Source organism: Leptonychotes weddellii, chromosome 9 (genome assembly GCF_054177405.1).
Source record: "Leptonychotes weddellii isolate Sample4059 chromosome 9, ASM5417740v2, whole genome shotgun sequence".
Lineage (NCBI taxonomy): Eukaryota > Metazoa > Chordata > Mammalia > Carnivora > Phocidae > Leptonychotes > Leptonychotes weddellii.
In genome coordinates this window covers 47,408,811-47,424,788 of record NC_138377.1, presented here as the reverse complement: position 1 = coordinate 47,424,788, position 15,978 = coordinate 47,408,811, and the positions used below count along the sequence as shown (strand labels likewise).

At 36.5% G+C, this 15,978-nt stretch overlaps 2 protein-coding genes and 1 pseudogene across 2 annotated transcripts in view; 1 reads left to right on the top strand and 2 right to left on the bottom strand.

Moving 5' to 3' along the window:
* MIS18BP1 (MIS18 binding protein 1) overlaps positions 1 to 15,978 on the bottom strand; it is a 42,089-nt gene that overhangs the window by 3,290 nt on the left and 22,821 nt on the right. Inside the window, exons 10-12 of the mRNA XM_031024541.2 lie at positions 7,460 to 7,632; positions 6,553 to 6,713; positions 4,096 to 4,244 (exon numbers count right to left, since the gene is read on the bottom strand). Of these exons, the coding sequence (XP_030880401.1) occupies positions 4,096 to 4,244; positions 6,553 to 6,713; positions 7,460 to 7,632 (483 nt within the window). The remainder of the gene's footprint in view (positions 1 to 4,095; positions 4,245 to 6,552; positions 6,714 to 7,459; positions 7,633 to 15,978) is intronic.
* Positions 1 to 15,978, top strand: part of FANCM (FA complementation group M) — a 108,470-nt gene that overhangs the window by 69,692 nt on the left and 22,800 nt on the right. The window lies entirely within an intron of this gene.
* LOC145723445 (small ribosomal subunit protein uS19 pseudogene) lies at positions 7,577 to 15,974 on the bottom strand (annotated as a pseudogene).

Below are 15,978 nucleotides of genomic sequence, written 5' to 3'. Positions count from 1 at the left end.
CAACCTATGGAATGGGAGAAGATATTTGCAAATGACATAACTGGTAAAGGGTTAGTATCCAAAATAAAGAACTTATACAACTCAACACCCAAAAAAGAAATAATCCAATTAAAAAACAGGCAGAAGACATGAATACAGTTCCTCAAAGACATCCAGATGGCCAACAAACACATGAAAAGATGCTCAACATGACTGTCAGGGAAATACAAATCAAAAGTACATGAGATATCACCTCACACCTGTCAGAATGGCTAAAATCAACACAAACAATAGGTGTTGGTGGGGATGTGAAAAAGGGGAACCTTCGTGCACTGTTGGTGGGAATGCAAACTGGTGCGGCCACTGTGGAAAACAGTATGGAGGTTCCACAAGAACTTAGTAATAGAGGGGTGCCTGGGTGGCTCAGCCGTTAAGCGTCTGCCTTCAGCTCGGGTCATGATTCCAGGGTCCTGGGATCGAGCCCGGCATCAGGCTCCCTGCTCAGAGGGAAGCCTGCTTCTCCCTCTCCCACTCCCCCTGCTTTTATTTCCTCTCTCCCTCTGTCAAATAAATAAATAAAATCTTTAAAAAAAAAAAAATTAAAAATAGAGCTACCCTACAATCCAGCAATGACACTACTGGGTATTTACCCAAAGAATACAAAAATACTAATTCAAGGGGATCTTGCACTCCAATGTTTAGAGCAACATTATCTACAACAGCCTAATTATGGAAACAGCCCAAGTATCCATCAACTGATGAATAAAGAAGATGTGTGTGTGTATATATATACACACACACACACACACACTAGAATATTACTCAGCCATAAAAAAGATTGAAATCTCCATTTGCTACACACATGGATGGAGCTAGAAAGTATGTTAAGCAAAATAAGTCAGAGAAAGACAAATACCATGTGATTTCACTCATATCTGGAATTTAGGAAACAAAACAGATCAACATGAGGGGGAAAAAAAAGAGAGGCAAACCAGGAAACAGACTCTTAACTACAGAGAACAAACTGATGGTTACCAGAAGGGAGGTAGATGGGGCGGATGGGCTAAATGGGTGATGGGGATTAAGGAGTATACTGGTGATAAGCACTGGGTGTTGTATGGAAGTGTTGAATCACTGTATTGTACACCTGAAACTAGTATGTCTGTAATGTTAACTAGAATTTAAAAACTTAAAAACAGGGCGCCTGGGTGGCTCGGTTAAGCGACTGCCTTCGGCTCAGGTCATGATCCTGGAGTCCCGGGATCGAGTCCCGCATAGGGCTCCCTGCTCGGCAGGGAGTCTGCTTCTCCCTCTGACCCTCCCCCGTCTCATGTGCTCTCTCTCTCTCATTCTCTCTCTCAAATAAATAAAATCTTTAAAAAAAAAAAATAAAAACTTAACAAAAAAAGCATATTTGTCTTTTCCATTTTTAAAGAGACAATGGTGTACTGATGGACAAAATGCTTCAGCCTAACATTTTAAAGGAAACACTGAATAAGAATATTCTAGGAAATTACGGTTTAAATTATTGTTCATTGCCCCATTTGTGCTCTTTACAATCACTATCTTGCTGCCTGCCTCTCTTTTCCAAAATTCACTGAGACTTCTTGTCCCTGGACTCCCTTTTATGGACCTCTCACTCCTTTCTACTATTCACTTCCTTCCCTATCCAAATTGAATCTTACAGTTAACCACTTTAAGGATACACCTGGTGATGAAAACCCTCAATTAATTTATAGCTTCCAACTAACTGTTGAGTCATTTCTTTTTAGCTTATTTCCCCCCCTCTCATTCTTAGCTAATAGGCTTGGCTCAACTTGCAGACACAAATTGAAGCCAAACAGAACGGCTGTTCCCATTTCCCCTACAGTTCCTAGTCCTGCTTATGACAGTAAATACCAGCTGAGCACCAATTCTAATTCTCTCTCCTGGCTTCAGGATCCTTTATGATCAATTATCCTTTCCTTTATGATAATTTGGAAGCAACCTTAAAGCTGACATGTAGAAATTTCTAAATGTGTGACTGTATTAAGATATTAATGTGAACCACACACAGTGCTGCAGAGCTAGTCAATAAGCCTGGCCAGCCGTTCAGGGTCAGCACCTCATGAGTCTGTTGTCCTGTACGAAAAAATCACTTCTGAAATGATAAAACTGTTTCATTATTTAAAATAAAAAGGAAGCCAATTATTAGAGCTGGTGAGTCAAGAGATAGTGTAGAGGCCTAGGAAACTCATTTTTTAAAAGTTTTAGGACATATATTCATGATACAAATGAGTCCACCATGTGTTCTATTCGGGGGAAAAAAAAGATGTATTTCCATCATTGTAAAAGTGATATAAAAAACAAAACAAAACACCAAAACTCACTTCAATGTAATTCTACAACCTAGAAGGATAATGGCTGGTGATGTTTTTTAGTCAAGAAATTTCCTTTCTGAATACATGTTATGTAAATTGGAATATTGTTTATAATTTAATTTCTTAGCTTTTAAAATCTATTGTCAACTGAACATTATTCTTTGTTGTTAAAAATTCTGGAAGGCATGATTTTTAGTTGTTACATATTATTCTATTATATGGACAAATCTAATTTCTTAACTTTATTGGACATTTAGGTCATTTCAGTATTATGTTTCATGATGAACATCTTTGTTCATACAAATGTACATACATACTTGCCCAAATATATTTCCTTATAACTGACGAACAAAGTTCAAGGGCCAAATGGATGAACATTTTAAAGCTTTTGATGATTTGGCCAAAGTGCTTACCAAAAACTTTGTCCAAAATTATACTCTCAATATACCTTCACCTGCAATGAATACTAAATCAAAAACAAACAAAAAATATCTTGTGGATTGCTGGGGAAAAATTATGTTTTTACCAAATAAATGCAAATTAAAATTTCACTAAGCTTCAGGAGAGGACTGAATATTTTTCTCAGGCATTATTATCTGACCTCTGCCTCACACCCATGGTGATTACTCTTCATAAAATCAGCATTGTCCTGCTTGATTGCCAAATGGAATGGCTTATTTTCAGGCCTCATATTTATTACTTTACATCTTTTCTATGTGTCATTCAATTGCTGGTCGCCACCGATTTTTCTTAATTTTATTTGTATTTCAAGTAGTTCCTATATTCACATAGTTCAAAATTCAAAAAGTTTCCCTCTTATTCTCATCTCCAAGTGACCTTAGTTCCCTTTTTGTAGGGATCACTAATGTTTTCAGTTTCTTATATATTCTTTCAGATATATTTAATCAAAGAAAAGCAATTACATATATATGCACGGATAACATATACAAGTACACACACAGCCCCTATTTACACAAATAATTCACTGCATCTAACTTTTTCACTTAATATATCTTCAACATTTTACCATAATAGTACATAAAGAATTCATTAATTTCTATGGCTACATAAGGTACCAGAATTTGATTAGCATTTGAGTTGCTTCCAGTCTTTTGCTATTATAAACAATACTCTAATAAGCTGTGCATTCACTATTTGAGAAGCAGGTCTGATAGGTCAAAGAGCATGTGTATTTACAATTTTGACAGATATTGAAAAATTGCTTCTTGCACAGACTGTACTAATTTACCTTCTCACTAGTAATGCATGAGAACGGCTTTCCATTCCTCTTAATTTGTAGGAGTGCTGCATTAGGAAAATTAGGCTTTTCCTTTGATGAGTTCCATGTAGTCTTTTGTCAGATCACTGCTTATCTTTTGATTGCTTATGGTAGTTGGTATGGGGTAAAACTATCTGGTTGACTTTACAATTCTTTTTGTTAGTGTCTTCTGAGTCTTGCATCATAGTTTGAAAAGACTTTCACTAATCAATGATTATCAAATAATCCTCCAAGGTTTCTTTAGGTATATTTTATAGTATAATTTGTTATGCAAAACTCTGATCCATTTGGAATTTATCCTGATGTAAAGTGTGAGCTGTGTCCTACACTACTGAACAAATATCCCTACTTGTTCATCCTTGACTTCTAGGAGCTATTCTTTAATTTTTTTTTAAATAACTCTTCTCATTACTGACATCTACTACCCAACTCATGAAATGCTGATGCAGAGAATTACAGTATCATATGCATATTTACCTATTTATAGAGGCTAGCATGCCAGGACTGACATGCTGACACTGAGGAGTTTTTGCCAGTGGAAAGACAACTGATGATGGAGTTGTTGGATTTTTGTCCATACTTGGCAGAATATCATCCTCTTCTGCACTGTCCTGGAGACTTGGCAACTAGAAAACAAATATTTATTACCAGCCAGCAGACAACCCTAAAAATGGAATTTCTCATTATCACGAAATGTTTTTGGGTGGGCTAATAAGTTGTTTTCCTCCTTATAATTTTCCAACTGAGATAACTAAACTAATAGTGGTTACAGAACAGAGCCTTGGCCTTTAAAAAATTTTGGTTCTATTGTGTTAAACAGAGACAATGACGCCTATTTCTAAAAGTTGTGGAAAGACCAGGGGTCAGCAAATGTTCTCTGTAAAGTGTCAGATAGTATTTATTTTAGGCCTTGTGGTCCATACAGTCTCTGTCCCAAATATTCAACTCTGCTGTTGTAGCATGAAAGCAGACATAGCTAAGTAAACAATGAACATGTCTGCGTTCCAATAAAATTTTGTTTCTAAAAAATGTGGCCTGCCAGATGGGACCCATGGGTCATGGTTTGCTTACCTCTGTGTAAATAGAACAAAACAGAACTAATTCATTGATTATTATGCTTGGCACTTAATAGGAACTCAAGCAATAATAAACTTTTCTGTATATACATTTCCAATAAACAGTTCAATCCTTCATTAAGATTTTACCTTCCTTTACATTAAAACCTTACAGAAACCTAAAATGATGGTAGAATTATATAAAGGATATAACCCCTAAAGGACCGTGGTTGTTATGCAGGGAACATAGTAAGAGCCTCAGATGGCTCCCTTAAAATACCTCCCTTTATTATCTATGCAATAAATAATTACATAGGCTGAAAGACCCCAGATAATGATGTTACTAAATTCTTAAAGCATTGTGTAGCCTTTTAATATTGGAGATGATGTAACAATATTAAGAAGTAAATAAAAAAATTACCCCCGAAGTTCAGCTCACCAAAACAACTCTGAATTTTTACACTTCTATCAGTTGTCTGTATCTATCCATTTTTGCATTAATCTTAATACTCTTAATATTTACATTTATATTCTGGAAATAGTCTCAAATTTGCAATTAATATTTATATTGTATTTGACTGTTTATGAAGAATATCCTTATTGGATATATACATTGCTTCCAGTTTGCTGCTGTAAAGATAAACCTGCAATGAATAACTCTCTCAAGATTTTTGGCTTTGGGGCACCTGGGTGGCTCAGTCGATTGAGAGTCTGCCTTCGGCTTAGGTCATGATCTCAGGGTCCTGGGATGGAGCTCCGCGTTAGGCTCTCTGCTCAGTGTGGAGTCTGGCTCTCCCTCTCACGCTCTCTCTGTGCTCTCGCTCTCTCAAATAAATAAAATCTTAAAAAAAAAGGATTTTTGGCTTCTTTTGAATTTCTTAGGGTAAATTCCAATGAATACAATTAATTTAATGGTTCTTGAACATGGCCATGATGCTTTCCAAAATGTATGATTCATTTTACATCCACTGATGATTGGCTACATCAGTATCTCCACTGCTTTTGTTAGTGGATATTTTAACTTATTTTTACAAAAGATTCTGTAACTTAGAATATATACATATGGTTTACTTAGTTTTCCTTTGATTGTCAGCTAATATAACCACCTCCCCAAGTATTCACTCAGTCTTTTAAATTTTTTTCTTGCCCACTTTTTCCCTGCAATCTTGACAATTTCTTTTAAAGATTTTATTTATTTGAGAGAGAGAGCGCGAATGAGCATGAGCGGGGGGAGGGGCAGAAGGAGAGGGAGAAGCAGACGCCTCACTGAGCAGGAAGCCTGACACGGGGCTCGATCCCGGGACCCTGAGATCATGACCTGACCCGAAGTCAGATGCTTAACTGACTAAGCCACCCAGGCACTCCTTGACAAATTTTATTAATTCTAGTAACATCTGAATTAGTCCTTCATATTATAAACATTGGCTTTGTTTGTTGTAAATATTTTTTCCCAATCACTGAAGTTTTTAGTTATATGATTTTTCATACTACAAAAATTCTTTTATACATTCAAATGTCAACTTTGTGCTGCCATTAAATCCCTCCACTGAATTTACTATACAGTAGGTAATAACTTTATAAGTTTGCCTCATTGCATATGAAATTTTAAATATATACATTTAGCCTATTTAAACATTTCTGGGTTTTCAGTTTGGCTCTACACCCATTACCTTTGCAACTCACTAACGGGTAGACTCTGGACACTGATGAGAAGAGCATGTACTGGCAGACTGCTTCCTACACTATACTTTGGGTCATGGCTGTGGAACTATCAATCCTTGGCCTAAATATTAGGGATGAACACTAACAATACATAAAAATGAAAGATGTAAAAGTCAATATAAAGAAAGCAATGATTTCATGCACTTAAGACTCTTACCAGTACTCTTTGATTCTGCAAAGGTGTTGTACTGAAAAAATCATCATGATCATCTTTTGGCAACTGTTCCAGAAAATCCCTCATTTGCTGCTTCCTTTTAAGAGTTCCCACTTTGGCAGTTATCTTAATAATTTGCTTCTTATCAGCATCACCTATCTTGCCTTAGGAGTCAGCAAAACATTTGATAAGGATTTGGTCATTTATAGTAACTGCTCTAAAGTTAACAGACTTTGTAAAATCTAAATTATATATTTATATTAAGTAAACTCATCCTCTATTAATAAGTCTCCTATATAACAAAAGATTCTTTCTGTACTGGGATCTATGCAATATAATTAGCCCACAAAATACTCATGAAGAAACTACATAAGATTAGCCAGGGTGAGGTGGAAAAGGTCTTTACCCAGTAGGAAAGAAAGGTTACCTCCTACATTCCCCTTGCTGAATGTCTAATTTATTGATTTTGTAAAAATATAAACCTTACTGAATTAGGACAAGGACAGGATATTCCCAAAGGTTAGTATAAGCTCTGTCATAAACCCTGAGCAGGAATGTGTACTCCTGGGGAATATGAAAACTAAATTTATTTTGAATTTTATTATGAATTTCTACCCAAGTGACCTCAAATTAAATTAGACTCTTAGAACAATAATCCAGATACTGAAATCTTTAGATCTAACTGCAGATTTCCTAGAACAAATTCAAAGCACAAGGCTGCTAAGGCTACTATTAATGGAATTAACTATCTAGATAAGACTAAAAAATTAAACAGATGATCTTCAGAATTCTTTCTAGCTTTAAAATTTGGAGAAAACACCTATAAGACAATGATACATGGATAAATATATCTAGTGAGTGATTAGAAATCAATACAGAGAACTAGGCAAAAACAATTTACAAAGGTTACCATTTTGGCCTTTGGGATTGACTGTTTTTTTCTTAGTGACAGGTTTCTGGGATCCTTTTTCTCTGGGATCTTCCATGTATTTCCTCTGGCATTCTTCAGCAGATCGAGAACCTACAGCCATAGCTACATCTGACCAGAAACCAGATTTGTGCTTTGGAAGAGATGCAAAAGCACTATGGAAGACCAAAACCAGTTAAAGAACAAGAAATTCAAATCAATAAAAACAACCTCCTGAATACATACCACTAAGTCAATGAGATTTATTGAGCTAAAGGAATTTTAACCAAAATCATTCTAGATAACTGGGAAGAAGATACTGTTCCTTCCATTCAGTGACTCACTTGAGTGCTTAAAATATGAAGATGTAATTTTACGTATCTGGTAGGTATCTTCTATTTTGTTCTATTCTATGAAACCTGAAATTCATCTCAGGTCTTTCAACATCTTTTTCCTAAGTCCAACTATCAGTGCGGGACTCTAGCATGACTAACTTTTCAACACTGTTGCTCAAATCTTACCAGTGCTAAGTATATTGGAAAATGAGCTCTTAGTTATAAATTCTTATTAAAAAGTGTTATTCTTGCTCTCATTCTATCAATTTTACAGAGTGCAATATTTTACATATGATATTTGAGGGAAATGAAAATTGAAAGAGAAAAAACCTGTTAGTCAATATAAGGTAGTCAACCAAGTTAATAAACGAGTTATATTCTGAAAGTTTATTTGTAAATATTTAGAAACTGGTACACATATTTCTGCTTCTCTCCCTCCTCAAACAGATTTTACATATTGTGGTTAAGCTGACATTTCAGCCAGAAAAGATCTACTTAACTCACCAATTAACCTATGCAGCATTATGCTGGTAAATTTTAAAAACCAGCTCTCTGGGGTTAAAAAGCCCTTATTTGTAGTGTTTGCCAATTTCCATATTGTAAATACCTCTATCATGGCTGATTTCAAGCTACCAACGTGATGTCCCTGAATGTGGAGTAAGAAACGTGTGATAGGACACAATTACACAGAATTTCCACCATACAGATAAAACTGATGTAAAGGACCTTAAGGCTAGATAATAATAATAAAATGTAAAATAATCAGGAAATGATGAGTTTAGGGTATTACTTAATAAATTTATCTAATTGTAAATCTATATGAATCAGCTCTTGTGAACAGGTACAAGTTGACTATAGAATACCACTCACTCCATTCATAAAAGGAAGACAAATACTTACAGGCATTAAACACTAATGAGTACTCTACTTTTTTGCATAATTAATCATTCTACAGGTGTTCTAAAGTGGAGAGCTAAAAGGATTTGGAGGTCAAGCTTCCCTATTTGTGTACATCGTTAATTTGCAAGTACAGAACTGCCAGAAGGACTATCTTTCATAATAAAAATACTTAATGCATTTAATAAAAAATTAGTCTGTAATTAACACATCTCTACTTTATCCCAGATAATTTTAAAAAGCAAGTATGTCACTGCAATCCTACTTAAAACTTGCTTTTATAGGTGACAGAGGGAGAAAAATACAACTTGCTTTTATAACTCACTAGCATAAAAACCAAAGTATTTAATATGATTTTTACATTGTTCTTGTCTCTCTAATCTCATCCTGTACTGTTCTGCCCTCATTTTCTGTACTCTGGTTATTTTGGCTTTCTCTCAGTATTTCTAAATATGTTTTCTTCCTGTTTCATTTAAAATGAACTTATGTAAATTTGGCTTAAATAATTTTTATTTGTCCTTCACATCTTAGTTCAAGTATCTGCTTAAGCTAAGTCAGGTTTCCCTGTTATATTTTCATAAACCTCTTAGAGTGATTATTTGCTAACTAGGCTATAAGCATGATGAGGAGTATGTAACAGTGGGCTGCAACTAAGAATCACTTGAGGAGCTTACATCAAATGTAAAACCAAGCAAATAAGTTACTAAAATAAGCAAATAGATTTACAGACTCTACCCCTGAAGATTTCAATTTAGTAGGTTTGCAGTGGCAACACTTTGAATTTTTCAAAAGCTCCTCAGGTGATTGTTCTGCTATGCAGTCAGGATTGGAACTTCTTTATGTTCCAAGAAGCATTAAGTATTATATCTAATTAAGAAAGAAGCCTTCTATCTAGTTAAGTGGGGTAGTAGGAATAGGTGATGACAAGGAAGGGTTATAGGAAGGAGTGACTGACATGTGAAATAAAACACGAAGGATGGATAAAATATAACAGGTGAAAATAAGGCAACAGTACTGGCAAAGAAATGAAGATGAGGAGACAGGACATAAGGTTAGGGAATAGAAAGTAGTCCATATTTGTAATATGGTAAATTTCAAAGGCATGGCTGCAGGTTAGAGCTTTGAGAAAAACTAGAAAAGCAGAGCCCAAACCCAAGCCTGCCATATCTAAATATTTTAATAGGATGCAGTCTAGGTACCTTAACATTTTTTTTAAGGTATCATACTAGTAAAATTGTCTTTTTGGATATGGTTCTGTGAATCTGAATGAATATAAAGATTTGTATAACCACAATCACAATTAGGATGCATAACAGTTCCATTACACTGAAAAAATTCCTAGTGCTTCCTCTCTCTTGTCCACCACTATAACCACTGGCAATCATTGATCTGTTTTTAGTTTTTCTTTCCAGAATGGAGTTCTGGAAATGGAATTATACAGTATGTAACCTTTTGAGCTGGCTTTTTTTTTTCATTCAGCATACTGCCTTTGAAATTCATTTAGGTTGTTACATATATCAATAGTTCTTACTTTTCATTACTCAGTAGTCCATTTATTCTAACTGTACCATGATCTATTTATGTAGAAAGTTCCACAGAAATCAAGAGAGATGAGCTCCATAAAACCACCCCATAAGGCTGTTTGTGAACTTCTGTGCTCACATCACAAATTTTGACTTATTTTCATTTTTGTTCAGTTCAGTATCTTTTCTCCCAAGATTTCTTCTTCTTTGACCCATGGATTATTCACAAGTGTGTTAACTTTCAACTGCTTGGAAATGTTCCTGTTAGCTTTCTTTTATTGATTTGTGGTTTAATTCAACTATGATGAGAGAACAAACACCCTATGCATGACTTCAGTCATTTTAAATTTGTTTTTATGACCTAGTCAACGTTCTATCTGGTGAATGATCCACCTACCCTAGGAAAAGAATGTATTTTTTCCCCTACTGTTGGGTGGACTGTTCTACAAATGTTGATTAGATAGTTGGTCGATGGTGTTTTCAGTTCTTCTATAGCCTTGCTAATTTTCTACTAGTCAGTCAATTACAAGAGAAAAGCACTGAAGTTTCCAACTACAAATGTGGTTTTACCTATCTTTTCAGTTCAGTCATTTCCTTTTAGTTCTCTGATTTTGATTCATGTATTTTGAGGGGTTTTTTTGTTAGGTGTATATACATTTAAGATTGTTGTCTTCTTGGTGAACTGACATTTCTTTTATCCTTGATAATTTTCTTGGTACTAAAATCTTTGACAGGTTTTAGTACAGCCATTTCAGCTATGAGTTTCCATGGTATTTTTCTGTCTTTCTACTTTTAACTTACCTATTCATATTTGATGTTCTCTTACATGGCACTATAGCAGGGATGTTTTTGAATTCATTCTGACACTGTCCTAAATGGTACATTCAGACCACTAACATAATGTAATTATGTTTGGATTTAGGTCAATCATTTTATTTGCTTTCTGCTTTGTTCTGTTTTCTATTTCTCCTTTTCTGTCTTCTTTTGGGTTAAACTTTTTTTAGTGTTTTATCTATTATATATTTGAAAATACCTCTGTCTAGTTTCTTAGTAGTTGCTCTAGGAATTACTACAATACTTAATAGTCTACTTAGAATCAATATTTTACTGCTTCAAGTAGAATAGAAAATTTACCATCATAAGTCTCTTCATCCTTCCTCTTTATCTTGTAGTTGTTTTACGTATTAAATTTACATATACTCAAAACTCCAACATAAAATGTAGTATTTGCTAACCATTAAACACTTTAAAGAACTCAAGAAAACAGTCTGTTGTATTTATCCAGATAGTTACCATTTATCTTGTTATTCCTTCATTTCTGATATTGACTGCCTCCTTCGTCATTTGCATTCTGTTATTGAGCCTATCTAGTAAGTTTTTTATTTTGATTATCCTATTTCCCAGTTCTAAAATTTTCATTTGATCCTTCTTTTTTATCTTCTATGTCTGAGATTTTCTAAATTTCTGTCCAAGAATGTTTTAGCTCCTGGAGCTTTTTTTAAAATTTTTGACTAAGGGGCGCCTCGGTGGATCAGTCATTAAGCGTCTGCCTTTGGCTCATGTCATGATCCCAGGGTTCTGGGATACAGCCCCACATCCCATTCCCTGCTCTGTGGGAAACCTGCTTCTCCCTTTCCCACTCCCCCTGCTTGTGTTCCCTCTCTCGTTGTCTTTGTCAAATAAATAAAATCTAAATAAATAGATAAATAAATTTTTGACTAAAAAAGTCTGCTTTTATTGGCTGACTAAGCTACTTGAGAGGGATGAAGTGGGAGGAGTGGGTGGCCGGGATGCTCGGCCTGCAGTGCTTCACAAGCCTGTAGGTGGTGAAGAACTGGCCCAGGTGTGTCCAATCATCTCGGGCTAGATTTCCATCTGGTTGAAGGTCTTGCCCTTGTAGACACCCACCAGGCTGCCCACCCTCTTGGGCATAATGATCATGTCCCGCAGGTGCTCCTTAACCACCTCGCGCTATGCCTTGGGGGGAGCTTCCTTCTTGGCCTTCTGCAGGCGCTCCAGCAGTGAACGTGGCTTCCTCCGCAAACCGTGGTTCAGCCTCCGCTGCTGCTGGGCGCTGTACCAGGGGCTCCTGGACTGTCCAGCAGCTGGTCGAGGTCTGCGCTGCAGTAGCTGAACTTGGAGGGGGTGCGCTTCTTCTGCTCCACTTCCGCCATCTTGTCAGCTCTTCTAAAGGCTCCTGGAGCATTTTAATATACCTGTTTCAGGGTCTTGTCAGATAATTACAACAGCTGTATCATCTCAGCATTAGCATCTTTTTTTTTTTTTCGTGAGTTGAAATTTTCCTCTTTCTTCATATACTGAGTAATTCTGGACTATTTCCTAGGCATTCTGAAATACTGTAAAACTCTTGGTCATGCTTATCCATGGAGAATGCTTATGTTTTTGTTTTAGTAGGCAGTCAATCTGGTTGTAACCTGAGCTATTAATTCCAATCAGTCTTTCGTGGTTGTAATTTTAGTATGTCCTATTTTTAAAGCTTTGCAGTGCTATTAAAATAATCCTGTGTGGGGGACACTGAGTGGCTGGCTGGCTTAGAAACTGGGTGGCAGTCTACCTCTTAGTTCAGTTGTCAGTCTTGGGTATGCTGTTTAGGATCAAATCCTCACATGTGCAACTCAGGGGTGAGCCCAAAAGTTCATCAACAACTTTATATAGGGTTGCTTTCCCTAGCTCCTCCCTTTGCAATTTTTAGTTCCCCAGGGTTCCTGTTTTGGGTTCTCTGGCAGAAACCTAGGGTTTTAGTTACCCAGCTCTGCAGTACACTTCATACAACTGTATCTTTCTGCAGTGCCAAGCACAAAGGACAGAAAGAGAAAAATGCAACACAAAAACAGGTTGCCCTACCTTTTTTTTTTTTTTTTCTTAAAGATTTTACTTACTTGAGAGAGAGAGAGCATGGGGCTGGGGTGGGGAGAAGGGGCAGAGGGAGAGGGAGAAGCAGACTCCTCACTGAACGGGAGCCTGACACAGGGCTTGATCCCAGGACCCTGACTGAGATCATGACCTGAGCTGAAGGCAGACACTTAACTGAGACATGCAGGCACTCCAGTTGCCCTCCCCTTTTGAGACCTATATGTAATTGGAAGGTTTCCTACTTTCAGAGTTTTAGGTACATGTGGGCTCCACATGCTGCTGTGATTTTCACCCTTGCAGGATTACATGGAGACTGTGACGTAAGAGAAAGGAGAAAAGAAAAAGAGAACTGGGGGACTTCTACTGTTTCTGAGTATTAATCGTCCCCTTTCCTTCTCCCCAAGCCAGAAGTGGAGGGCTTTTCTTTGAACTCTTAGTCATGCCTCAGTGCCCACTTCTAAGTTTTAAGTGGCCTTAATCTAGGTTAAGGAACACCAGAGGGAAAACTAGAAATATGCCCCCACTTCATTTCACTTAAAATTCTGGTCTTTCTCGATCAGCCTGCTACTATGTATCTTCCTTTTTTTTTTTTTTTTAAGATTTTATTTATTTATTTAGACAGAAAGAGATACAGCGAGAGAGGGAACACAAGCAGGGGGAGTGGGAGAGGGGGAAGCAGGCTCCTGGCCAAGCAGGGAGCCCGATGCGGGGCTCGATCCCAGGACCCTGGGATCATGACCTGAGCCAAAGGCAGACGCTTAAGGACTGAGCCACAAAGGCGCCCCTACTATTTACATTTCCTGAGTCAACAAAAAGCTGTTCCATGCATTCTGTTCATAGCTGCACAGAAAAAAAGACTAGAATTTGCTTTCCTTGTCTTATTGGGAACTGGAATCTTAATTTCAGGCATTAAAATAATCGTAGATGATATGGATATACAGTAAAGGTTGAAAACCTTTACTATAACAAAATGATGGGAGATATAGCTGAAAAGGATAAAGTAAAAGTATTGTATGCTGTCAATGCAAGGCAGAAGGATCTCTATATAATTTGAAGATTGGTAAGAATGCAGGGAAGGTTTCTGATGTTAGAAGCACAATTACACATTAAAATTAATCTGGAGATACATAAAACAGATTACACAGATGCAAACAAAGTAAAAATACAAGGCTACTTCCATGGCAGGCATTAGAAGTCTGAAAAAGAGTAGTGTGAAGAGAAAGGGTGCAGATGGAATGATCCTGTGGAAAAATCTATAGCTCCTTGAGAACTACTTTGAATTAAAAACAAAAATCAATAATGATAAAGTTTAAACCTAGTTGACTGAAAGTATTACATTTTCAGAATCAGGAATGTCAGGCCAAGTAGATTGGCAGGGGAAAATAAGTTTAGTTTTTGACATACTAAGTTAGAATCTCTTGCAAGTGAGATTTATGGAGAGATGCCCAATAGGCAAAGGGAAATACAAATCTTTTTTTTAAGATTTTATTTATGAGAGAGAGAAAGAGAACACAAGTAGGGAGAGGGAGAAGCAGGACCCTGGGATCATGATCTGAGCCAAAAGCAGACGTGTAACCGACTGAGCCACCCAGGTGCCCCATGGGAAATACATATCTAAATATAAGAATTCAGGACTAGCGATACAGATTTGGGAATCCCTATTCAAAGAGTAAAGTTAGAACTATGGAAGGAAAAGATCACTGAAGACTACATTATCACAGCAAGAAATCAGCCAAAACCAAGAACTTTGGAGAAGGAAAATTCTCTGCCTGAAAATAAAACAGAGAAGGAACATTTAGGAAAATGAAAGAGAAGAAACATAGTGGCACAGAGATTTCAAGAGTGTTTCAAGAAGGTAGATGTGAAAATAAATTCTAAATGTTATAAGGTTAGGGAGCACTCAAGCAAACAAATCCCTGATCGTGGTATGTTTCTATATTCTCTCTTATCAATCACATCTTCCTTTCTTTCTATTAGATCATTCCCATCAGCACACCACCATACTCTGGCTTGAGTCCTCTTACAAACAAACAAATAAGCAACCAAACATACATTTTCCCTTATCTTCACACTCTTCTATTACCTATCCATTTTTTTGTTCCCTATCACTGCCAATTTCTTGTGTTATCAACCTAGGTTGTCTTTACTGTCTCATTCACTCTCCATTGCTCAACTATGCTCTAGCTTCCAATGCTACTGCACTACTCAAACTGCCTGTCAAGTCTATGCAGCTAAACCCAATTCTTATCATACTTGGTTTATTAGCAGCACTGACCATGAAACCGTGGATGGATCACCTAATTTTTGAGGCTATTTCTACTCTGCAAATGCAGGGGAAAAGACCATATTAAATAATCTGCAGGTCTGAATTCAGCTTTAAGGTTTTGTAATAGTAAATTTAACTATAAAATATTTCTTAAAATATGATGATCTGAGACAGCAGCATTTCTGTTAAAATTTTTTTCCCCACCTTAATTGAGGTATAATTGTCAAAACTGTATAAATTGCACATGGGATCACTTGATATACATGTTCAGTGTGAAATGACAACCACAATCAAATAACACATCCACCCCCTCACATAGATACCCTTTTCTTGAGGGGGAGGGTAGCTGTCTTGAAAGATTAAATGGGAAAGAAAGGAAGATTAACTTTTCTTTTGCTTATATGCAAGCTGTAGTACCTAGTAGAAAGTTATCTAGTTAGTACCTAGTACCTAGTTAGAAGTTATCTGTATTCGCCCTCCATTCTTTGTATAAATTTCTCTCCACGTGTTTTTGGATATCTTCCATATTAATGATTAGAGGTCACTAAATCAGCTTGTTATTGGAATTTTTAGGTCTTCAACTGTTTTGTGGCCACTCTAGATATTTCAGAGTCAAATATAACTACT